This window comes from Panthera tigris, chromosome D3 (genome assembly GCF_018350195.1).
Source record: "Panthera tigris isolate Pti1 chromosome D3, P.tigris_Pti1_mat1.1, whole genome shotgun sequence".
Classification (NCBI taxonomy): domain Eukaryota; kingdom Metazoa; phylum Chordata; class Mammalia; order Carnivora; family Felidae; genus Panthera; species Panthera tigris.
The window spans coordinates 85,432,368-85,459,064 of record NC_056671.1 but is presented as its reverse complement, the minus strand read 5'-3'; the positions used below and the strand labels follow the sequence as shown (position 1 = coordinate 85,459,064).

Genomic DNA, 26,697 nt, shown 5'->3' with positions numbered 1-26,697 from the left:
CTACCAAATTCAACCAGCTGAGAATTTCCCATTTCTGTTGGTGGCATCCTGGGTAACTCAGGCCAGCCTACTTGCTGACAATTAGGAAAGCTGGGAAAATACAAAAGTCATCTATTTGAAGGCATTGAAGCTCACCAAAGACAAAACTGAGAATTTATTTCTGTCGGAAATTCTAAAAAACAGGATCAAATGAAAATTGTATCCCTGAAAGAAATAACTTAAATTGAATACAATGAATAAATTCAACAGTAGATTATTCATAGTTGAATAGAAAATTAGTGAACTAGAAAATGTGTAAGAAAATATCCATCCTGAAGCTTTGAGTGACAAAAAAAAATGAAATAGAAAAAGGCACAGAAGTACAGAAAATATGGTATAAGTGATTTAGTACATGAGTCAGGAAGAAGAGAAAAGAGTGGACAGAATTAATAGGACAGAAGGGGAAACAGCAAATAACTTTTCAGAACAGAAGAAATATATCAAGCCATAAAATCCAGAAGCATTATAAACCCAGGAATAATAAATAGAATTAAAGCTACATTTATACCCAGCACAGCAATATTTCTGAAAACCAGAAAATGAGGGTATTAAATGCAGGCAGAGGGGGAAAGTCTAATCATTTTCAAAAGGTGACAATACGACAGCCAACTTTTCAAAGCAAACAGTGACAGGTAGAAGACTTATTTCTTCTCGGCGCTAGAAAAAAAATACTCCCATGTCAGTGATTCTCAATCATGGCTAGCCACTAGAAGTAAAACATGCTTTTCTAGTATACTAAACTTCACCCCTCGTTGCTCTCCTTGACCAAATACTACTTTACCACAATGCCTTCTATACATTCAAGATTCAGGGATGTTGCTAAATTGAGAATGAACATTAACCTTTCCTATAAAATACATCGGTGACTTCTTGGTTTCTTAGAACATGGTAAGTCCTTTATTCTGGGCCTTTTCTCAATGTTCCTCACCCATCCAGACACATGTTACCATTTAGGTATGCGATTTCTTCTGCATGGAACTCACAAAGCCTTCCCTACACATGATTTCTCAGCTTGGTGTTACTTTCTCTATAAACCACAAAGCACATACTATGTGTACTCACTAGGTATTTGCCATATATTGTCTCAATTCTCTCTCTCCACCCATCCATTTATGCTCTGTCTCTTCAAACAGGAAACCAAACAACAAAGGCAAGAACAAAAGAAACCTCTGAGATACCAAGAATGAGGTGTGACACTGCAGTTAACTGCCTTGCAAAGCCATAAACCCAGACCTATGAAGAATATAAAATCGACTCTAAGCCTCAAGGGTTTTTTTCTTTTCTTCTTCCTTTTTTTTTTTTAAATGTTTATTTAGTTTTGAGAGAGACAGACAGACAGGGCATGAACAGGGGAAGGACAGAGAGAGAGAGGAAGAATCGGAAGCAGGGTCCAGGCTCCCAGCTGTCAGCACACAGCCCAACACGGGGCTCGAACGCACGAACTGTGAGATCATGACCTGAGCCAAAGTCAGATGCTTAACTGACTGAGCCACCCAGACACTCTTACAGGTGCTTGTCCTTAATAAAGTCTGAAGTATTGACTCTCCAATAGAGCATCATCAGAAGTTACTAAGTCTTAAACAGCCATGGTATTGTAATCACATTAGAACACACAAAGTAAAACAAGGATGTCTTTTGTGAGTAACCATATTGCAGTGTCAGCCGTACATCAAGATGGCTCACAGAAAGAATGATTCAGAGTCTTTAGAAAATTTTAAGTTATGGGGCGCCTAGGTGGCTCAGTCGGTTGAGCGTCTGACTTGATTTTGGCTCAGGTTGTGATTCCAGGGTCCTGGGATCAAGTCCCGCGTTGGGTTCTGCACTGAGCATGGAGCCTGCTTGAGATTTTCTATCCCTCCCTGTCTCTTTCTGCCCCTTCCCACTAACTTGTACATGCACTCTCTCTCAATAAAAGAAAAGAAAGGAAAGGAAAGGAAAGGAAAGGAAAGGAAAGGAAAGGAAAGGAAAGGAAAGGAAAAGAAAGAAAAGAAAACAAAAGAAAAGAAAACAAAAGAAAAGAAAAGAAAAGAAAGAAAAGAAAACAAAAGAAAAGAAAACAAAAGAAAAGAAAAGAAAAGAAAAAGAAAAAGAAAAATTTAAGTTATGTCCACCACATTGAGAAGTAAATTTCTGTTGGGGCGCCTGGGTGGCTCAGTCGGTTGAGTGCCTGACTTCGGCTCAGGTCATGATCTCACAGTTCGTGAGTTCAAGCCCCCGCGTTGGGCTCTGCGCTGACAGCTCAGAGCCTGGAGTCTGCTTCGGATTCTGCGTCTCCCTCTCTCTCTGCCCCTTCCCTGCTCATGCTCTGTCTCTCTCTGTCTCTCAAAAATGAATAAACATTAAAAAAAATTTTAAAAAAAAGAAGTAAATTTCTGTCCCTCAAAGAAATTTCTACTTTATAATTTTTGCATTCACATTATAAAGCCTTATAGAATGCCCAGCATTATGTGACTGATTTATTGGATAACTAACTATATATTTCAGAAATGACAATGTGTAAGTCTCAAGCACTAATAACAGCGTTTTTGTTAGTTTATAGTCGTCTAATACGTCTCACATTTCCCTTATTTACCCCCAAATCGTCACTGTCAGACAATGATTATCAACCCTAGCACCAGATCAGAAACCCCTGGGGAACTCCAAAAGCATATCCACGTTCAAAACCCAGCCAGACCAAATCAATGAGGAAAAATCTGGGCTCTGTAGGTAACTTCAACATGCAGTCATGATTGAGAATTACTTTTTTTTAAAAAATTTGAGTACTAGCATGTCATTTGGAAATACCATATATACATATTATATTTAATATGTAACACACATATATGTATTTATGACACATACATGTGTATACACATACATGAACATGCATACGTACGTACATATTTTAAAGGCTAGTGAATGGTCAGAGAAAACCAACTGCATATTTACAAAGAAACAAATCATGAAGAGAAAAATGATTGTACATGTTTATACATGTACGATATCTTCTATAAAAACCTACACAGAGATGCCTGGGTGGCTCAGTGGGTTAAGTGTCCAGCTTCGGCTCAGGTCATGATCTTACAGTTGGTGAGTCTGAGCCCCTCATCAAGCTATCTGCTGTCAGCATAGAGCCTGCTTGGGATCCTCTGTCCGCCCCCCTCTTTGCCCCTCCCCCACTCGTTCTCTCCCTCTCTCTCTCTCTCTCCAAATAAATAAATGAACTTAAAAATGTATCCAAAAAATCTACACAAGTATATATATTTCAATTCCTTTTTCTTAAAAGTAGCAAGCGACACAAGAAACTATGAGGCCTGGCAGGAGCAGGTCACGGCTATCACGGTGGATTCAGTCCTGCCCGACGTGCAGGGATTTGGGGAACACTGTCACATTCTTTGCTGCATGACTACCTCACTACATACCATCTTTTGATTTGCCAGGTCCCAGGAAAAATGTATGGTTTTTAAATTATGTTTTTTTTAAATGAACTCTTTTGAATTAAGTTAATTTAAACGTGATCTTTTATATAACTTTTTTTTTTAATTTTTAAGTTTATTTATTTATTTTGAGAGAGAGAAAGAGCACAAGTGGGGAGAAACAGAGAGGGAGAGGGGGAGAGAGAGTCCCAAGCGGGCTCTGCACTGTCAGTGCAGAGCCCAATGAAGGCGCTTGAACTCATGAACCAGAAGATCATGACCTGAGCCGAAATCAAGAGTCAGTCGCTTAACTGACTGAGCCACCCAGGCGCCCCCATATAACTATTTTAATAAACATAAATAATGGTAATGCTAAAATAAAGAGATTTCAATATTTTTAAATATTTTAAATTCTACATAGACACGATCAGCTGCATTTTGGAGCCTGTTCTCCACTCCTACAAGAAGTTAGCCGGTTTTTAGATGGTATAATGAAAATGAAATCATGTCCATTTAAAGTGGTCTGGAAAAATACCTGCGTATTATGTCCGTATTGTGGTATCAATTCTCTTCCTAAATAGCACTTGTTTTTTCCGTTTTACTGAGATACAATTGATATATTACATTGCAGAAGTTGAAGATGTACACCTTTATGATCTGATCTACGTACACATTGTGATGCGATTAGCACACTAAGGTTATTTAACATCCATCACCTCATCCAGGTATGATTTTGTTTTCTTACGATGAGAACTTTGGAGATTACTCTCCTAGCAACTTGAAGATACACTACACAGCACTGTTAGCTACAGTCACCGCGCTGTACATTACATCTCCAGAACTTACTTACCTTACAAGGGAAGTATCTTCGACCACCTTCTGCCAGTTCCTCCACCTCCCACCTGCCAGCAGCACTTTTATCCGCAATGTAAATAACTTAAAGTTGAGTCGAGTGAATGATAACATTAGCTTTACACTATGTAGCCACCTGCAGAAAACACTTACTTTGAATAATGCGAATAGATGGGTTGCTACCTATGTATATTGCAACGTGGAAGCTGTTGCCTTGTAGATGTGACACTGAACCTGAAGTTACCATACCTACATTTGAGTATATACAGCCCCACACAAACCCAATCTGTGTCTCTGTCGCTCTGGCTGATGCGCTTTACTTTTTCTGGATTCGAGTTTATGTACAAAAGGTAAAATTAAATGAGGGTAACATCAAATATACTTTCAAAAAGCATGCTGGGAAAATTATGTAAGACAATATATGTGAAAATTCTTTAGAAGCTGTAAAATACATGGTACCCCACGATGCAAAATGATTACATTACTTTTATGAAGCTTCAAATCAAAGCTCAAAGTGTCTGACCTCTCAGTCATTTTACTGTTAAGCCAAAATATTAGCCAAGCTTTTTATAATGAATTTAGTACAGTAACAGGAGAAATACTTTGCACATGTTCAAATATTACAACCACCTTTTATTTCAAACAACATGAAAACATTTCTTTATTAAATGAGTTTCTGTTCTCCACTAATAACAAAATATCATTCCTTGTTCCATTCAATTTGACTGACAGGTGTAATACTCTCACTGAGGGATAGTGTTACAATATAAAAATGAAGTAGTCAAAGGATAATACTGCTCTCTATCTTAAAACTAATGAAGATTTATGCAGAAACTTCAAGAAAATGTTCTTTACCTACATTCTTGAACTCTTTGGACAATGCTACCAGAGCTTAAAGAAAAAGAAAATACCGTGACGAAAGTTAAGACAAAATCAGTAAAACAAACTGAGGTAAAGAAATTATAGTATTCTCTCTTTTAATTAGTTTGTCCCATTTGATGGAAATTACTTCTTCCTTAAAAATAAACTTCAAAATTCACAACATCTAGAGAAGATCAGTAGATGGTAGGAAAATAGGTCATTTTTATTTTGTTTGTACTGCTCACTTTTGACCTGTGTAGTTTCTAAAATGAAGTGGGTGGCAACAGAAACAGAGCAAAGTCATGAATACTTAATAGTCCTACCCAATATTATTCACATGGGTTGTTACAACCCAAATAGAACAACACATTACAACAAAAATACTTCAAACAACAAAAATGGATCACACCTATTTCAAATACATAGGCTTCAAATTAAACTATTTGTGTGTGTGTGTGTGTGTGTGTGTGTGTGTGTGTGTGTGTGTGTATTTTAGACTGATCCTAGGTACCAACCATTACTGAGCACTTTTGAAAGACATTTAAGGAAACTGGCAATTTTGTAAATTCTTACAAAGATATTTTACCACTGCATAATTACTCTACTCACAATTTATTTCAGTAAATTTGCAAGATTTCCCTAAGCACTGAGTATAATCTTTGTTATCTGAGGAAATGCCATCTTTTAAGATTCACCTTGCCAGCAGTCATGTGTAAATATATTAAGATAAAAACTGAGATGTGAACATTTATATCTCACTCCTGATTTAACAGCTGGCCCCAGGTAGCACACAGACATAATCATTTAATATCAATATCTAGCAAAACGTCTGGGCTTGGTGTTTACAGGTAGGCTTATTTTTATTTTCCTTGTTTTTGGCTTTAAGTTTTGAAAATCAAAGATTATCAGGCATGCCCATATGCATGCGTAGGGATTTTTTAAAAAGACAAAAATCTCACTAATTTCTGAAAATACCAGAAATGCCATACGTATATATAATTGCAAACAAATTAATATACAGGGATTCTATAGAAGGTATACAAGATGTTTTTCAACTCTAAAATTGTAAGAACCAGTAATTCTTGTAGAGATAGGTAGATAAGTCGATAGAGATAGAGGCAGATATAGATACAGAAATTAAGTGGAACGTATACATAGTGTTAAACATATACATGATAGTCACCATGAATGAAAACCTAAAATGAAAACCGCTAAAATAATTAGAATTTTCATGTATTCTAAATCCATATTTTATGAGAAAGAGATAAATGATAAATAACCATGGATACAATGGATCCTTTCCAGAAAGCAATGTCCAGGATACGCAATATTCCAGAATGAGTAAAGATTTAAATACACTGAAAGCAACTTCCATGTCTTAAAGCCATGGATGGAGAATTCATATCTGAAGTAACGATCCTGAAAGTTCTTTTAACTTCTGAATGGTCAAAGTGATTAAGTTATTTATAAATTTTATCTTAAATGTATTAATTGCATCTTATTCTTGGAAAACTGGTAATGTATGTCATATAAAATAAAATCACTCTTCATAAAATACTTTCTAGATATTTGGGAAACCAGAGACATTTTTAATTGCTCTAGTCAACCAAAATAATGCAAATGCACACATGAAAACTCCCATTTATATTAATAAATAAACTTCTACAAAGGGGTAAATTCTCATAAACGTCTCTCATGAAAAACAACTCTCTTCCATCATCAGAAGAAAGCTGTTTGTGGAAGAACAAGAAAACCCAAAGAACTTACAGGAAGCTCAATAATCATCAAGCCAGGGATGGAAGCATCTCAAGGTTTGAATCAAAGTGGTAGAGAAAGCAAGATGTGGATGAATCCACAGTAAGTTCTTGAAACAAAGGGAGACTATGCAAAAGAGAAAATCCTGAAGAGATGTTCAGCTCATAACGTTGGGGCTCATCACATACTCCAAATGTGTTGCTCTGACTTTCTCTGCTTCCCTTATATCCAGGTTGGGGTAAAGTGACTCTTACTGGCCTAACGTACTATGAGTAGTAGTGATGCAGGAGGTATTTCTTGTTAATAACCCTGACTTAATACAACATGACTCTGGAACAGTCTCTCTCTCTCTCTCTCTCTCTCTTTCTCTCTCCCTTTCTCTCTCTCTCTCTCTCTCTCTCACACACACACACACACACACACACCATCTGATACACAGTAGATGCTTCATAATTATTTGATTATACGTTGAATGTGCAAATGCCAACCATATTTCGAGACGTTCCTTTGATACCCACACAAACAGCAAAATCCCTGACCTGACTTTGAGAAAGAAATAGAAAACGATTTTGTGTAAAATACTATTTATTTGTGCACAGTGTGCCCATGAATAGCCTCACTGATGTATTTGAACAGGATTCCTTGAGAACAATGATGTGAGGGCTGAGTCTAGAATTAGTCAAACTGTGGCATCCAGGATTTGTACAGCGATGTTAATGATAGTGATGATGACGTCCCTCTATAAGGCTGCATTTACTTTAGCTACAATATAGAGTCCACACGTCATGTGTAAAGTTATTTTAATGATTTCAGTGGTCGAGTTCTTAGTTTATCTTCAAACCAAGAACAGGTTGGATATTTTATAATATATGCCTTGCGGACTAAATTTAATCTTTCAGTGGTCACAAGGAAACATTTAATTAATAAAGGCTAAGAGATAAACAATTTTGGCCAACATGCTTTTGCTTTGTTTTATTGTTATTAGTCCTGTAAGTAACTTTTTATTAAAAAAAATACTGACCACTATGGCACCTTGTGAATTATAATACCAGTTATGCAACATGGAAGAGGGCAAAAGAAACTGAACTACAGTAAAGGCTTTTAAATCATGCAAAAGGAAAATAATATATTCATACAAACTATGATATGTCATAATGAAAAATTAACATAGACTATAAAGACATGACTCTAAGAGTCATGTCGTTATAGGTTTAATGATTTAATACCTGTAAAATTTTAATGATTGAATAAACATAATTTTAAAAGACAAGAGTAAAATTTGGGGCAATTATACTATTTTTTTTCAAAATTATTTTCCTGAATGGAAGATAAGCTGGTTAATGAGTCAAGACAAACTTCAAAGCAAACATTCAAAAAATTGTTCAACACTCACTACTTCACTCACACAACTGGGTAAGGAAATATTCTCCACTGGGAGCACTAAATTCTGTAGGAAGACACAAGGCAAGGGCCCTTTCACCATTTCAGTCTGGAAGGGCCTGGATCATGGTTTTCCCCCAGCCCAAAAGGCAGCTAGTGCTTTTCTGCCCTCATTCAGCACAATAGGGAACACTAACTAGTAAGGAGAAAAGAATCCAACAGAACATTTCATCTCAAAATATGCTTTCGTGTCATAATCTCGGATACCACTGGCCTCATGCCCAGGGGTCTATTTTCCCCTTTAGATTATTATAAAATTTGGTTTTTGAAAGCACGAGTTCGGTACCTCATAAATCAAATATCTGTGCATATTTCATCAGAATTCCTTTTATTTTAGTTCTAAACATAAACCATAAAAGAATCGTTACGTATCATTTGAGTTCAAAATATTATTTTACTTGGAAAAGTCCATACTTCTGAGTCCATGACATTAGTAATATGTCTTATTAACTATGAAAATTACATTTTAATGTTTAGATAAATTGTATTGCTATGCTTAAGGCACACAACACTTGCTTAGAGTTTTACTATCTTATGAGACAAACTTAACTTACTAAGCTTCACAGAATCTATAGGTTTGTCACGTGAATTCACCCTTCTGAATACTAGAAAATTCTGAATTGAAAGTCTCTATAGTTTTTTTTAAATAATATTCTTCAAAATAGTGAAGGTTAATTTAACGTTTCGATTTAATATTAAAACAAAAGTGTTTCAACACCAAAGTCTGAAGTTTATATTTCTCAAGTAGAAATGGAAGACAAAAGCAATTAACTTATACATAAACATGCTTTTACTGTTTTCTCTGAAGGGCGTCTTTTACAAAGGCTTATCTCCAAGCAGTGAGTCTGGAAAAGGACGCTATGGGATTGCAAACACATTTGCACACATCTTAAAGAGGAATGGTGTTTTAAAAGGACATTTCAAAGGCTGTTAACACGCATGGTTCCCCAAGAAGCAGTCAATGCTCTTTTCTTGGATCCTATATTTTAATTAGGTTGCATATCCCGTTTTTGTCGTAGCAAATCCTGGAAAGCTGGGAATGGGAGAGGAATCCTACAGACCCCCGGGGCCAAGAGCGCGAAGGCCCGGGTCCTCAGGGTTATATTTCTTAGTCTCATCTCATGTACACAGTGACTCTGTGTTAGGAGATACACATCTACCCGGGGGACCTGAATCATCCGTTAGCTTATAACGTCTGAGGTGTCAGACACAATTGAGATTCCAAGAAGACGGAAGGCGCGAGAATGATGAGCAAGCACCCCGTGGGGGAGCAAAGGGCTTCAAAGGTCAAGTTCCTAAAATGGTTCTCCCCTCCACCTCTCGCTTGCCGTGCAGCGCGTCCCGCCCGCGAGAAGCCGGCAGCCTCCTGGACAACTGCAGCTTTACACGTGGGTCCTTCCTATCTCCCGGGAAAGGAACGAGGCGCAATTAAATCTCCACCCGAGAGCGGCCCTTGCAACCAGAGGGGCTGCACCCCGCGCGCGCGCGCGCTCTGGCCCCGGAAGGGCGCGCGGCAGGCCACGGGAGCGCCTGGCTGCGCCGGGTGGGGGTGGGGGTGGGCGCTTTGTAGTCGCCCTGTTGTGTACGCCCCACTTCTACGGATCTCCCCAAGTTCGGGAATGGGTCCCTCGTCTCCTCGGGGCACCGTCTGCATCTTCAACGAGAAAGCCAGCAGAAAGCAGCACCGAAACCCACGTGTGCCCTTTTCCCTTCCCTGTGCCCCCCCACACCTGCGTCCACCAACTCCTGATAAAACGCCTCCTGGGTGCGTAGTGATGCGTCCTCTTTTAGGGGTTTAGGGGTTCTGCCCTATCTTCGTTCAATTTTCTAACGGTATATTTAGAATTATTTTTCTTTCTTCCTTTTTAAGTGAGAGAATTAGTGAATTTCTCCCTCCTCTCTTCCCCTCTCCAAGTTGGAGGACTCATCCAGTCAGCAGGGAACGCGGGGAATGTTCTGGTTCAAGGCCGCTTTGCCCCAGGATTCCGGAGCCTCGCAGAACTAGAACTTTGAGAACACCGAGGTAGAGAAACATCCAGGGAATCCGGGAAAGGGGCTCTTTCGCCCCCACACCGGTTTCCCTTCCTGCTCTGGACCGGCCCGCCAAGGTCGTTCTCGGTGGCCCATCTCCCATCGCGCGCTCCCCCACTGCCACCACCGGGACCCCTGCGCGTCGTTCCCGCGGTCCCCCCACGCCCGCCAAGCCCAAAGGCCCGCTCCTCCTCTCCTGGCCTCGGGGCTCCACACCCAGGTCTCCTGGGACCATCCACGTGTCCCTCCTACCTCCTCGTCTGGTCACTAGAGAACTTCTGAACCCCCCGGGGCGGGGGGAGGGGGGTCTACACTGTTTCTCTCCCAAGTCAGGCACAACGTCTTGCACGGAAAAACTACGACAAGGTCTCCGTAAACTTTGCCGTCGCGAACCCTGCCGTGTCGGCGGCGGTGAGCACACACCTGCCTGCACACGGGCGCAGGTACACCTGTCCGGGCGCGCACACGGCCAGGGAGCCTGCCCCTGGGCAACCGCTCAGGGAGCCCGAAACTCGCTGGCAGTCGCCGGCGGGGACGCGCGGCAATGCTTGGGCATCAAAGGAGAATTTCGAAAGGGGCTGGGGAAGCGGGGACTAGGACACGGGGCTTGTAAATACACACACGGGAGCGTCCGTCCAGCTCCCGCACAGCGAGCCATTCTCCCCGAAAGGCGCACTTTGGAGAACAGAACACTGTGGGCTGCACCGTCCATAAACCCCCCTCCGAGGCGCATTCGTCTTCCAACCTGACCATCCCTTCCGTCTACATGACTTCTCAGTCTGGTCCAAGCCAGCAGCAGCGCGCGCATGAGGACGGGGACCGGGGCGCTCCGGGAACCCTCGGCCCGGTGTGCAGAGCCCCCCGAGGCAGGTGCGGGCCCCCACACCGGCCGAGCAACAAGCGGGCTGTCCGCGAAAGGGCCGGGTCCCTCTTCGCCCCTGTCCCCGCGCGGGTCACCTCTCCCCGCCCCCCTCCCTACAGCCGGCCGCGCCAAACGCGAGCCGGGGAAGGAGAAAGCCGAGCGAGCCACTCACCCCCAGCTTCCTGCTGCGGATTTTCACGTAGCCCTGCTTGACTATGTCGTTAAAGTTGGAGGCCATGGCCAGCGCGTTCGGGCTCGTCCCCTCCGCGATCGGCTTCCCCGAGTCGAGAGCCGCCGGCCGCCGCCGCCGCCGCCGCCGCCCGGTCCGCGCAGGTCTCGCATCCAGCCAGCCGCCGCCACAGCCGCGCCGCCGCCCGGTCCCCCGAGCTCCCGCCGGCGGGGACGCGGGCCGGTGGCAGGGCGGCCGCGGACGGGGAACGCGGGCCCGGCGCCGCGAGCAGCGCCCGCCCTCCGCGTTCCGGTCCTCACCTCCGCCCCCCGCCGCGAGCCGAGCGCCGGGCCCGCGTCGCCGCCAGCTGCGGGCGCCCCCTCCGCGCCGCCGCCCCCGGCAGCACCCACGGGCTGGCGCCTCGCTCGGCGGCGCACAGCTGGCCGGAGCGCACCGGCGCGGGGGGAGGGGCGGGCCGACTGGGCGGCCGGGCTCCCTCCCCGCCCCCCACCCCACCCCACCCGGGCCCCGCGGGGTGGCTGCGCTCGGAGACGCTCGCTGGACGCGCTCCATCCCCGGCGGCTCCGGCGGGGAGCGCCTCCCGCCTCCCGCGCCCCGGGTCGCGCTCCCCGCCCCCGGCCCCCTCTGCCCGAGCCCGCGTCGCTCTCCCGGGTGCGGGATTCCTGAGGACACGGCTCCTCGTTCCGGGGCTCTCCGCGCCCCCTCCCCAGCTGGACTCGGGGAAAGGGCGGTGGGGACGCTCCCGAAGAGGGGAAGGCAAACGGGAGGCAGTGGTTTATTTCGATGGCCTTGTGTACGTGCATGTTTTGTTCCCGAGCACATGCTCGCGTTCCAGGTCTCTGCCCCACTGGGAAGTGTAAGTCGACGCCGAGCCCTTCCCGGCGCACACAAAGAGACCAAGCGTGCGCATGTGTCTAATCCCTCTGCTGCTGGGGAGGCTGGAGCGAGATCACGCGCGGCAGCCCCCTCGCCGACGTCCTCGCGCGAAGAGGCAGCGAGGCTCGGGCTCTTTGGCAGGACCGGCGTGGACTGATGGATGCGCGCCTTTTAGTTAACTACGACTCAGAGTGGCTCGTGGCATTTCATCTTCCAGGGGAGATGGAGACCATAACTGTTACTGGTGGATGCAAACGATTTCTCGAAATGTTCAACTTGTAAACATCAATAACAGTGGAGAACTTTCTCCCCTTTACGTAGGAACGCTTGGCGTTTAAAAGTAGGCTGCTCCCCGGTGTAAAGAAATTTTAATTTAAAAATTATATCCATTTTTATACGATGCAAGGAGAAGTAAGCAGTATTGCATTCTGGCTGGCGGCAAGGTATGGGCTTTTGCTGTAGGGAAGACTATTTAGTACCTAGTCGCTCAGGGTGTTTCTCTTTAAGAAAAAAAAAATGTAATAGGATTGAAAATGTTATAAATGACTCCTTCATTTATAGTCTATATTCGATAAAAGTTCAAAAGAGTATGTTTATTTCCACTTCCCATAGCGAGCAGTGTTTCCCCATGTTTTTAGTAAAAATGTCTTAGCCTTATTGGGAACATACTAATTTTAAGACTGAAAGGAAACTACTTGATTGAAGGGAGGAAAACTATGAAACCTTAAAGGACCAAGTATTATGTCCCTGACCGCACTCAAATAGGCACCCCAAAGGCGATTTTTGTACCATCAGTAGCAAGAGTTTTCATCTAGAGCCGGTATATCGAAGTGGAAACTCTTACCAAGAGCATACTCTTCCTCTCCATTCGTTTATGTAGCAAACATTGGTTTGGGCTGTTAACCCTGGACCGCTCCAGATGCTGGGCAAATATTTAGAGTCACATGGACAGATCCCTTAGGCTGTCACTCAGATCACTTAGGTTGTCTGTTCCATTCACTTGTTGCTATTCCATATACCACGGGACTATGATTTTATATGAAGGCTGATTTAGATTTGCAGATGCTTTAAATACCATTCATTCAGTCCTCTCACAATGCTGTGTGTTAAGCAAAAAATACTTGCCATTTAATAGATGAGGAAACTGAGACTCTGAAACATTCGGTTGCAGAGACACAATTTACAGATTGGTTTTGGGTCTGCAGTAATTTCCATGACCACTAACGGTTCCCATCATTTATATTATAATCCGTTTCTACAGATCAATTGTGAGGTATTTGAAGCAGAGATTAGCTTTCCCAATAATAATCTCAGTGCTAACTTAAGGGTCAGGCATGTTTCATAAATCTGGCTTTTAATAATTATATAATGATGATGCCTTTTTTTATATACTTATGTAGGTCTTTACAACACCCTACCTAATATGATTTAAATATTCTCCTACAGTTACTTTTGATTCTTAAATTTCTGGTAGAGCTGTGTGTGTTTGTGTATGTGTGTGTGTGTGTGTGTGCGTGCGCGTGTGTGCGTGCGCGCGTGTGTGTGTGTGTGTGTGTGTGTGTATACAATTGATTGTATCCTCAGGGCATTATTTATTGTAGTCACCTAAGCCTCAGACTTTCTGTTAACTAGCAACGTGACTTAGAAATCTGAGTACATTCTTCTTTTCTTTTTTTCAAGAATAATTCATAAGAGGTGCTGTATATATCTACCTAACTCACGTCAAGAAGAACAAAATGTTTCACTGCCCCATTGATTAGAGTGTTCAAGTATTGTCAGCCTGATGCATCCATTATAAAATTTTCCACCAAACTTCTACCTAATGTTTTTCTCAGCTATGGATGATGACTGCACTGATGCATTATTTCATTCAGGATTGCAAAATTGTGATTCTCTAATTTGATTTTATACCTGAATTTATAAGATATTATCTTACAAGACAAAACTTTCCTTTGCAAGATATAGGATTGTCCTCAAATAGATTCCTTATAAGAAAGGCAGGGAATATGCTTGATTCTTAACCCTTATAAATCATTTTTTAGACATTTTACACAATTTTTAAACAATCTTTTAGAAATATTAAATGTGTTTTAGCCAATACAAAAGGACACCCTCCTTCCTTAGGAATATCATAAAAATGGAGTTTTATGTACATGATGCAGTTCAATCCATCAGAGCCATTGTTCTTTTTGGTGTTTTAATTGCCCCATCTTTGACCAGAAGGAGCTGGCTTCAACTGATATTTTTGTGTTGTTTTCAGGTACCCATGGACCTTAATAGCTTTGTTGTGATCAATCACAAGATATCCCAGGTTCATCTTGTACATTTCCAACTCTAGACTTGGAGTCCATTATTTTCCCTAGGAACCATTGTTTGTTTAATGGGAAATGAAATTCAGTTTCCATAATCTGGTTTAGTAGAATGTTATTTTTGCTACAGATTCTAAGCTTTTCAGTTACAAAGACATGAAATACTTTATTTTAGAAATACATTTCAAAAGAGAAAAATTCTCAATTTTTATGGATATTTCCAATTTAATCACCGGGTTGGCTGATCCCATATTTAAGGATTGTTTTTCTCTTTTGAGATTTTTATTATATAAAATAGTTATACGTTTCCAAAGTCAAACCTACAAAATAAGATACGTGGAGAAATATAGTTCTGATTTTTGTCCCTTCCTCTCTGTTCTCTCCCTCTCTTTTTAGGAAACCATTTTTATTAGTTTTAAGTTTATCCTTCCCTTGTTTCTTTTTGATGATATAAGGAAAGATATAAATGTTTCTATTTCTGTTTTCTTACACACAAAAAAATAGTATACTATTCCTACTCTAATCACTATAGTAGACAGTCTCTAAAATGGGCCTCCAAAGATGCCCAGTTTTTGGTATAGTGTCCCCTTCTGAATGTGCTGGACTTTTTGACTAACTTCTAGTGAATAGAATGGCAGAAGTAATGGAGTGCCTTTCCTTAATTAGGTTATAAAAAGACTGTGACTTCGATTCAGGTGATCTTTATTGGATTGCTCGCTCTGGGGGAAGCTAGCCGCCACAACATGAAGCAATCTTGTGGAGACACCTATGTGAATAAGCCTGGAGAAAGATCATCTGAAGCTTTCCAACAGCCTGGTGCAGAAGCCCAGAAAGGGATCCTCCCCCGTGAAGGCTTCAGGTGACCATTCGCTGCTCATCCCTGAGATACCGAGTCAGAACCGGCCGTCTAAGCTGCTACTGGTTGCTCAAACATAATAGATTCTGTAATATAACAAAAGTTTACTTTCATCTTTCCATGTGCTAACTTTTGGGGTATTTTTAATGCATAGATGGATAACTGAAATCCATTTTGGTATGTGGAAATAGGGTGCTTCCATGCCCAAAACTGTAAAATTGGGGCATGGCTTTGGAATCCATCGGTGGCCATGAGAAGGGTGTTAGTGAGGTCAAATTGCAAAGCTTTGCACATTGAGGACGCTGTGAGTGAGACCTTACAGTAAAGTGAGGAAATATTATTGGAAATTGGAAGAGGGGGTATTGTATGTGGTGGCAGGAAACTTAGCCGAACTGTTTCTGAAACTATGTGGAAATTAAAATATGTGCCCACTACTCTGTGTCATCTAATAGATTTCCAAGCAACATGTTGGTGATACAGCTTTCTTGTTGCTTAGTAAAACGAGGGAAGAGAAGGATAAATTGGAGGGGGGGAACCATGAAACAAATAGGAGCCAAGAACTGATGATGGCTTTAAGTGTCCTCAGCCTCTCTAAACCACAACAATGCTAGAATGCAAGAAATGACTTCTGGGCAAGCATTAATCCTGGGCACTGCTACGAAAATGTGGTCTGAAGATAAAAGCCAAGGGTATGACTATAAGATACATATATTTTTTAAGATTTCAGAAAATCAGTTATTTTACAGTCACATCTTTGGCTGTATCTTTAGACCGAATTTTCACAACAGTGCTCTAGATTTAATCTAATAAAATAAAGAGGTTCACAGGAAGCCCACAAAGTTTTCAAAAGGTGTATATATGCAGAAACATTATCAGACCAAGACTCAGAATGAGGGGGTGTACTTGAACTTCCAGTCTTCGACTGGTAGGAAGCAGGTGGAGGGAACAGCCCAGCTGCAAGAAAATGTTCTCCCTTTAAAAGTAAGGATGGCTGTGTTCCTCAAGGAGGAACCAAGAGCCTAGAGAAAAGAACTAAAAATCTTAGAGAAGCATTCTTTGACCTTGAGAACTAAACCAGGAACTCCCCAAATTTCCCATCTGGATTTCGGAATTTTGGAGGACCCATGATTCTATGTGTCTTTTTGAGTCCATTTTGGTTTTTTGTTTGTTTGCCTGCTTTTTGGGTTTTTTTTAGAGAGAGAGAGAGAGAGAGCGCATTCATGTAGGGGAGAGGGGGGAAGGAGAGAGACAGAATCTTAAGCAGCCTTCATGCTCAGTATAGAGCCCAACGTGGAGCTCAGTCTCATGACACTGGCATCATGACCCAAGCCAAAGTCAAGAGTGGGACACGCTCAACCAACTGAGAACCACCCAGGCACCCCTTGAGTCCATTTTGAGGCAGAATGTGTTCAGTGGTTGTACAGTGTTTCTTCCATCATTGCATGTTGGAATCGTGGTGAGCAGATTGCTTGTCTGTTTAGATTCAAAGGTCTACAGTTTGAGAATAAGATTCACAGATGAAAAAAATTGTACCTAAAATACCACACTTGAGGACCCTCACTGACACCAGTGGCCCTAGTGTTTAGATATGTTTCTGTTTCTGGTCTCTTGTTCCTGTTTTTGGATAGTCTCTTAAATATTTTCCCAAAGTAGGTATGTAGATGATACAGTCTGAATTGGTCATGATATGGATTCTTGGGTTTCAATCCAATATCTCTGCGGTCTGTATGTGTTATTCCATAGTCCTTAATTTACATCATGCAGTTAAGAAATGCAAAGCCAAGGGGCACCTGAGTGGCTCAGTCGGTTAAGCATCTGACTTCCCTCAGGTCATGATGTCGGTCTGTGAGTTCGAGCCCCACATCAGGCTCTGTGCTGACAGTTCAGAGCCTGGAGTCTGCTTTGGATTCTGTTTGTTCCTCCCCCATGCATGCTCTGTCTCTCTGTCTTTCAAAAATGAATAAACATTAAAAAAAATTTTAAATATTTTTAGAAATACAAAGCCAATTTGACTTTTGCTTAATGTGTAAGAAAACTTTCTACCTGAAGCTTGTAAAACTTTCCCTTCATCCTTAAATGAAGGAACATACTAGAATTGTGCCTTATGTGCACTTAAATTCGGGAACATACTAGGATTGTGCCTTATGTGCACTTAAATTCATCCTTATATTCAGGAACATACTCGGATTGTGCCTTATGTGTACTTTCTCAATATGTGGAATTTGCTAACATTGTTATTTTATTATTAATATAATAAAAATAGTTTTTATTATTATAACCATTATTTGTTTAATTTTTTCTACTTATATATTATGCTGTTTTTCCTTTTGGAATTTCTGTTATATCCTGGACCTAGGCTCTGGTTCTTTTTTTTTTTTTTTTTTTGCCTTATTTTTTCCATTTCTTCATTTTTCGGCTCTCTCCTCTGAGACATTCTTTGAATTTGACCTTTCAGACTGTAAACTCATATGTAATCAGTAATATTGCTCTCTTTAAGTCATCTTCTAAATATTAAATTGGAAAATCATATTTATATCTCATGAAAGTCTTTTGTCAGAGTTCAGAAGGTTGTCGCTTAGATATTCTTAGGTGTTCTTGGTGTCCTTTATTCACATGCATGTTCTCCTCTAATACTTGTGCTTCATTTGTTTTGTTCTCATTGCTTTCTTTGATCTCATTGACTTCTGGACACGTCCACTTTTCTTCAATCACTGCTCTCTAGATGTTGGAGACTGATAAGTGTTAACACTCTTGTTCTAATAGAAAGCAAAGTGTTCTCCTCCTTGTAGGCTAGATATGCAGAAGCAGGTTATTATTTCAAATATTTCAAAAGCATGTTGGTATGTATTTGAATAACTGAAGGAGATAAACTGAAACACTACCCTTTGGGTTTTCTCCTACGTAACATAAAGTTTGACTTTTTACTGATTTCTGCCCTCTCCTAAATAGGGTTCAAAATATCAGTTGGGGTGAATTGGTTATTTCTATCACCGGTTTTTCTATTTCAAGAATCTTTTAAGTTTATTTCTTTCTTTATTTGTTTGTTTTAAGAGAGAGAGAGAGAAAGAGCTGGAGAGGAGCAGAGAGAGAAGGAGAATCCTAGGCAGTTTCCACACTGTCGGTGCAGAGCCTGACACAGGGCTCAATCTCACAAACCATAAGATCATGACCTGTGCTAAAACCAAGAGTCAGACCGACTGAGGTCTGACCAAGGGTCATGGACTGAGCCACCCAGGTGTCCCACATTTTTTCCATATCAAAACTAGATCTGGCATTTTGTTCAAATTTATTATCTGATATATTATTTAAGCATCAATAAAGTAATTCGTTTTTCTTAAATGATAGAAGGGAATACTTGTAAATCTCATTTCTAGTTCCCATTAAAACAAGTAAGTAGGTTCAAAGTATTAAATGGTGATATTTAATTATCAAATTTAATTTGGAAGTTTAAAATCTCAATTAATTGGCATACTTGTTAATATACAATACTGACTGGCATACTTACAAGACATATAATTCAAGAACGATAAAGTTACTTAGCTGGAGTTGCATAGATAGCTCCTTAGATTTTAGTGAAATATGTTCAATTTCATAAAGCCAGTAGTTTATTTTCAACCATCCAGGAACTTTTATTTTAATCCAGAGATTTTTCTATAATGGAATGATAGTGTAACTGTCATACATGTAGCAGATATAAAAAAACCAAAACCAGGGAAAGTTATTTCTTAGTTGGAAAGTAGGATACACACTCTCTTAGAACAGAAAATATGGACAGGATGGATAGATGGAAAGTTCCCATGTTGGAGTCCCACAACCGCTGAGAGCTGATTTCCCATTGGGATTTGGTAGACACTGTGTTTAAACATCTATCTGGTCCACTATAAACTTTTTAGTTGTTGTAGAAAGAGCAGGATCATCAGAGCAAGACAAACGTAACTTCCATGAGCCTCAGTTTTTCCCAGTCTACAAAAGGGAAATCAAGAACTTAGAGATATCTGATAATGTTAGGTGATAGGGCATATCTGACAGAGTGCCCATCACATAGTTTTCATAGAATGACTATCAATTGTCTTCTTCTGTCTTAAAGAATAATCATGGCATAAGGGTTTATCTTCTTCATAATTTCTAGGAACATTATATCGTGATTCACAATCAATGCCATCTACATGTATTCCCATGATCATCATTATTTTGGAACTCAGAGAAACAGATAGACTGTTTAAGCAGCTTATTTACTTCAACCTAATGATTAGTTTAAATATAATTGGTTAGGTAAAGCATATAACTTACTAATTGCAGTGAAATGGTGTTTTTAGCTGATTCACAGATATTTTATACTCAGGTCTTTTAATATTATATACACAGTATTTATCAACAGTAGTATAATAAATAAAACTTTTAATATCATAGCTTATTATAGAACTACATTATGCTTGGGGTGCCTGGGTGGCTCAGTCGGTTCAGCATCTGACTTCGGCTCAGGTCATGGTCTTATGGCTTGTGAGTTCAAGCCCCGCATCAGGCTCTGTGCTGACAGCTCGGAGCCTGGAACCTGCTTTGGATTCTGTGTCTCCCTCTCTCTCTCCCCCTCCCCTGCTTGTGCTCTGTCTCTCTCTCTCTCAAAAATAAATAAACATTAAAAAAAATGTAAAGAAGAGAAGTACATTATCCTTAAAATGACAATGTATTCAACAGAGAGGCAACTTGAAACTGAATAAAGGCTATAGGATTTGAAGTCACTTGCTCTCATTTAGGGTCTTATGTTCACAACCTGTCAACTCTGTGAATGGAGGAAGTTTGGGTAATCATTTATCTTTTCTGATCTTAAGTTTCTTTGGGAAAATTAAAATCCTTTTTAAAGTTTATTTATTTTGAGAGACAGAGCAGAGGAGGGGTAGAGAGAGAGAGGGAGAGGGAGAATCCCAGGCAGGCTCTGTGCTGTCAGTGTGGAGCCTGACATGGGGCTCAAATTCACCAACGGTGAGATCGTGACTAAGCCAAAACCAAGAGTCGGATGCTTAACCGACTGAACCACCCAGGTGCCCTTCTTTGGTTAAATTAAAGTGGATATAAAAAAGTAAATAAAGTGGATATCCCACTCAAAAAAAAATTCCAAATAATTGATCTGATGATCAAATGACAGATGAATGGAATCAGTATAACCTTAAAGCACATTGTAAATACAAAATTCATGATCTGTAACTTCAAGTATTACAAATCATTTGAAAAATATTTAGCAGATCGAGGAAAAAGACCATTTACTTCACCAAAGACTGCCTCTAACTCTCTAGTAACAGATATAGATAAATATCATAAGTATCTTCTTGTTCATGTGGGGAAAATTTTTACCATATTTATTTAGTAGGGGACTCTCAATAAATAGAAATGGTCACTAGGTTAAAGTGTGCAAAAGTGACTTGTATTTGCAACAGACTTTTAAAATAGAATATTGATTCTAAAATGAAGAGAAGATCTATTATATTAAAACTTGGGTACATTGAGGAAAGTTGTAGGAACAAGGTAAGAACTTAAAACCTTCTTCTGAAGGAATGGTCACTATCATCAAAAAAGAAACTCAAATCAGTGATAAGTTCATACTTGTAGAGCATTCAAAGAATAAATAGGAAAAAGACAATCATGGGATTTTTTTTTCCCTCTGCGGATATCCCAACATTCCCTGAGGCTGAATGACAGGCTATCTGGCTTTATGAGTCATGGGAGATTTTATAGACCACATATGGGGACCAGACAAGCCTCTGGGTCGGTCATGACTCAGAGAGGCAATTTCTCACCACGGTTTCGCAAACCCCAGTGATTCATCGGTGTCTTCCTTCTTCAGTCCTTTCTCATTACCAGGACAATTCAAACAACTGAAAGAGAGTCAGAAAAGGTGTCACAGCTTATCTTGCTCCCATTCCCTGAATTTAAGATATCAGTTCCAGCAGGTTTCTGTCAGAACACAGGTAAATATCAGGTGCATTATGTGATATTTAATTTAGGCAACACAAAGGAAAGCAGTGTAAATGGAAAATGTCTAAGGAATGATCTGACCATTCAAAAATAGTCTTCATTTATGCCATAATATCAGATCCATACAGATAATTAAGGAAAGACCAAATGCAAAATTTTCTGCTTTCTTGAATTCACTTCAGTGTGATTTAAATATCAGATTCCCTTCAGATTAATTTTAGGTCTTCATCATATTAGTTCTCTGAACATGATAGGGGGTTAAAACTAGTCTATACAGCAAAGAAGATGAAAGTAAATGACAAGGAGTCACAAAAAAAGGAATCATTTTTAAAAGATAAAAGGTATTAATGCCAAAAACGATAGCTTTAAAAGTGAAAATGTGAACTGTTTTGCTAAATAAATTATATTCACTTATAACTAAAGTAAAACGCATAGTGAGTCATATTTTATATCTTACAAACCCACAAAAGAGGCATAAAACATTTGAAATTCAAATGTAATTATATTCTAGGTAATGCTAAATGTCTCAATAGGTTTTTAAAAAGCAAAATAATGTGTAATAACACATGCTGGGAAACTATCAAATTCCAATAAACCTGTAAAAAGAAAACAAAAATAAATGACATTTTCTAATAACTCTACTATAATAAAACTACGTTAATAATAAAATGCTAAACAAATTCCTACAATTCATTTATTTATTTATTTTTTTTGACAACTACAATAATCAAAGACTGTTTTGGTCAAAGAAGTAATTAAATTTCAATAGCATATTTATTTATTTATTTTTAAATTCTTCTGGTTAATTTATTTATTTTGAGAGAACAGAGGAGAGGCAGAGAGAGAGAGAGAGAGAGACAGAGAGAGACAGAGAATCCCAAGCAGACTCCGCATTGTCAGTGTGTAGCCGGACACAGGGCTCGAACCCACAAGCTGTGATATCATGACCTGAGCTGAAACCAAGAGTCAGATGCTTAACCGACTGAGCCACCCCTCAGTAGCCCATTTAAAATAGATAATGAAAGGACACTAGAAAAAAAATATAATGAGTTATGTGCTCAGAACTTTACTGTGATATAAATTCATGGTTGTAAATGGCATCGTTAAAAAAATAAAAGACAGTAAAGGGTACATAACATATTGAGTGTTCTTTATGCGTCAGGAACTCTTCTAAGCACTGTGTATGTATTAACTCATTTAATCCTTAGAACCACTGGAAGGCATTATCACCATTGTAGCCATGAAGAAATTAATATGCAGAGGGTTTAAGCAACCTGCACTAAATACAAAGTTGCTATGTACTTTGGCTGTTTGGCCTTGGGTTTTGCAATTTTTACTGTTGTAATTTTCTTCTTTAAGAATAGGGATAAAGAAAATATCCAACCAAATACCACTTTAAGCTAAGGAAAATAGAAAGACCATTATACCAGATATAAGGAAAATTCTTGTAAAGTAAAAATAACTAAATAGCAAAATTGATTAAATTCAGGAGTTCGTTTTCTGAAACACTGATGTAATCATGAAAGGAGACAAATTATAAGTAAGATTGGAAGTGAGAAAAAGCAAAATACATAATATTTTTTAATGAAAAGAAAATAGAATTATATAGGAAGTTATGTTAAACAATTTAATGAATGGAGATATTACCTTAAAGAAAGGTGATTAAAACTGCCTCAAGGTTATTCATTCACTCAAATTGTTAATTAACACAGTAATTACACCCTGGCCGCTCTTCTAGGCATCAGGACTATAGCAATAAATAAGACAGACATGTTTCCAGCCCTAGTTTTTTTAAGCGTACAATCTGAAGGAATAAACCAACCTCCATGGATAAATTTGAGAGAGTTACCCTGGAATTACTTCCCAGTAATTTGTTGATGAGACCAACAGATTTCTAAGACCAGATAGCTTGTTGATAAGTTCTTCCATGTTAAAGAACAGATTCTTTACATATTATATAACACACTAGATAAAATAAGTATAAGAAGTTTTCAAATTAATTTTGTATGGCTAACGTAACTTTTATGCCCATCTGGAAAAAAGGGAGAGATAATTAAATAGAAACCCATAGTGAGAATGGACATGCTGTCTCCAACCTTGTCTGTATTAACTCTGTGTCCCGTTAGGGAACTTCCTCATTGTGGATAGTTTTAATAAAGTTGATATTTCCAGGGGGATGAAAAGTCAAGACTCACCCACCTGTCTCCTAGATCATCAAAGGGACAACGGTGTGCTAAATCCGGGCTAGCAAAATCTTCTTTATAGGGACTTTGCCTCTTGAGGGGGTGTCTGGAAGAAGAGTGCACTTTGGCTGCAGGACTCGCTGCTTTGTGTGCCCTTGGCCATGACTTGCTATCTCACCATCAAAATTCCTGTGATTTCTGTTTATAGTCTGATTTCAGCCTCCTGAGCATTATCCTTCTGACAAGTTCCCCGTATCTTACGTTACCAAGAGTCGGGTTTTGTTACTGGCAAATAAGAATACCAGCTAACAAAATATAAGCATACAATTCCTAAATAAAATACTAATAATTAAAATTAAGTTACAAATAAGATATTGAAAGTACTTCTTTTTATCCAGGAAATTTAAGTATATGTTATTAGGATATTCTTCTCAATCAGTCAAAATAAGATATGTACACAGACATTCTCTTTTTGGTAAAATTCAGTATCTATGTATTTAATAAAAAAAATCCTTTATAATAGGAGAGTTCTCTTTCTTACACAAAAAAGCCTTTTATTATGAATTGTCTTCAGTTTTCACCTATTTTTTCATAATAAAAGCAATCCATACTTACTGTAGAGAATCCAGAAAACAAACAGAAATTTATCAAAAGATTAATTTAACTAAACCTTTGTATGCAACTGGAAAATATTTATAGTCGTGTCTGCTGAGATGATAATCCCTTAAATGCAGGAAGGTCACGAAAGCATCACAGTGCAAGTCCCTAGGATCCTAAATCAATCTGAGCTCAGGACTACTGGTTGTAGGGAGGACAACTACTGTTGCATTTCCCAACTGCGCTTTTCATTTTAGCTGCATTCAAAATATCATATGACAGTCGCTTTATTGATATAATGAACTATTTAATTGTTACCTCGTTCCCCATCGTGTTCATACTAACCTTTGTTATGCACTCCTTTAGTCCTGCTGGCCCACGCCATCTCCCTCATTCATTATTTCTTTCAGTCACTCATTTATTCATTCAACAAATAGTTATGGAGCACTTCTAATGGGGCAGCCTATTCTAGACACTTGGGGAAACGGGAGTGAGCAAGACAGACAAACATCTCTACTGTCACAGACCTGCTACTTTAGTGAGAAAACAGAAAACAAACAAAAACATTCAAATATGTAGGGCTTTAGACTGTGAAAATCCTAAATTTAACACCAAACGGAAGGAGGCAACACATTCAGAACATTTCTTCCAGTATATTTCTAGGGCGTACTAGGTGGTTCTTGCTGGAAACATGAAGCAGGTACTGTTCTGATGTAGCAGACGAGAAATTAGACTCCTAGGAAACCGCTGCTAAAGAACCCCTGCTTGTCAGAGAGTAAGTACGGGTGCAGCATTCAATATTCAGTATCTGAGGGCGAAGCCGATAGGATGCCACATCTGCATTATAGCAAACTCAGTGTGTCATCATATAGGATGAATTTGACCTTTCTCAGGGAACAGGTTCACGTAGGGCAAGGAGGAACAACAGGTCTTCAGAATTATAAAGACATTGTGCTAACATCTATAGGATCGTGAAACAGCGTATATTGTGAGGGTTGGAAAATCACGATCGAGGAAATGGAGAGTAGTTATGTATCAACATGACCTAACTAATTCAAATATATACTTTCTTCCTAGATGGCATATCTATAATATTATAAAAAATCTAGCTACTTCCCCTTCCTGGGATCCCAACTAAAATGATGTATCTTCTTGAGGTTGATTGTAACGTTTCTGTGCTTTCAGAGAAAAATCAGTAATTTCTTTACCTTTTGGGATAAAAGTAAGTGATATTATTGGGAAATAAATAGACTGAACATTTTCTTCTAAAGTAATCATCAGCTTACATATCCAATGTCATGGATATGACATTGAGCTCTCCAATAGAATAACAACAATGTCTGATTTGCCTTTTCATGTATATAATTTAGCATAGTAAGTTGAATATGATAAATATCAATAAAAATATAGAGAGAATGAATTGATCTAGTAACAAATTTTATAGTCAAGAGATTAAGCAATAAAAAGGAAATATCAAATATGACTATGAAGTCCTTATGAGAACCAGAGAGTTCTGAGGATAGACATTGGGCTTTAATTTCTTGTTTTCATGTGAATTTGATAATTGACAAAGTTTTAAAAATAAACTGAACAATAAGACTTGGCTTTCTGGTACATAGTTTAGTGTTAGAACACATGGAATCTACTCCAGGGCCAGATGACTCTTGGGAACAATATAAAAAAGATATATTTTCCTTGAATTTTATTGATTTCATGACAAGGAATTTACGCTTAAAAGGAGCAGGAGAAAGAAAGGTGTGATATATCTCTAATATTGGTAGAATGTAGGAAATCTTGTCTGTCAAGGGATAAAGAAAATCAATAGAAGGAAGTGTCAGCAGTTCCTGAGAGAAATTATTGTAAAGTGTATCAGAAATCATGTTCATGACTTTGGATGGCACAACATATGGATCAGAGGTAATATGAACTTGAGATTCAAATCCAAGTAGAAAAATACAATTGCAAAGGTATCGCAAAGTCCCGAAACTTAAAATATAGGCAGTAAAAATGTACATTGTTCAAAAGGAATGTGTCTGATGGAAAATGTACCAGTTGTCACCTGCCATACATAGGAAGGCCACCAACAATGTACACATTCATGTACTTGAGAATGTAAGCATTGTAGAGGACCTATGAATGGAGAAGAGGGAAATGAAGAGACGGATAAAGAAATAAGGAGTCGGAAAGCAGAGAGAGAGAATAGATTTGAGAGAGAAAAAGAGGGAGAGAGGAGCAGAGGAGGAGAAAATGAGAGAAAAGGAGAAAAGAGGGGGAGGAAAAGAGAAAGACATGGAAGAGAAAAAGCAGGGAGGAGAGAGAGAGAGTGAGAGTGAGAGAGAGGGAGAGAGATAATAGATCTGAGAGAGAAAAGGAGGGAGAGAGGAACAGAGGAGGAGAAAGTGAGAGAAAAGGAGAAGGGGGAAGAGAAAGACAGGGAAGAGAAAAAGCAGGGAGGAGAGAGAGAGAGAGAGAGAGAGAGAG

The 26,697-nt window shown here is 39.7% G+C and overlaps 1 protein-coding gene across 1 annotated transcript in view; it reads right to left on the bottom strand.

Moving 5' to 3' along the window:
* The window catches only part of DOK6 (docking protein 6), a 355,992-nt gene extending 344,519 nt beyond the window's left edge, over positions 1–11,473 (bottom strand). The window contains exon 1 of the mRNA XM_042962800.1: positions 11,408–11,473. Coding sequence (XP_042818734.1) covers positions 11,408–11,473 — 66 coding nt within the window. The remainder of the gene's footprint in view (positions 1–11,407) is intronic.
* Positions 11,474–26,697: the final 15,224 nt, after the last annotated feature.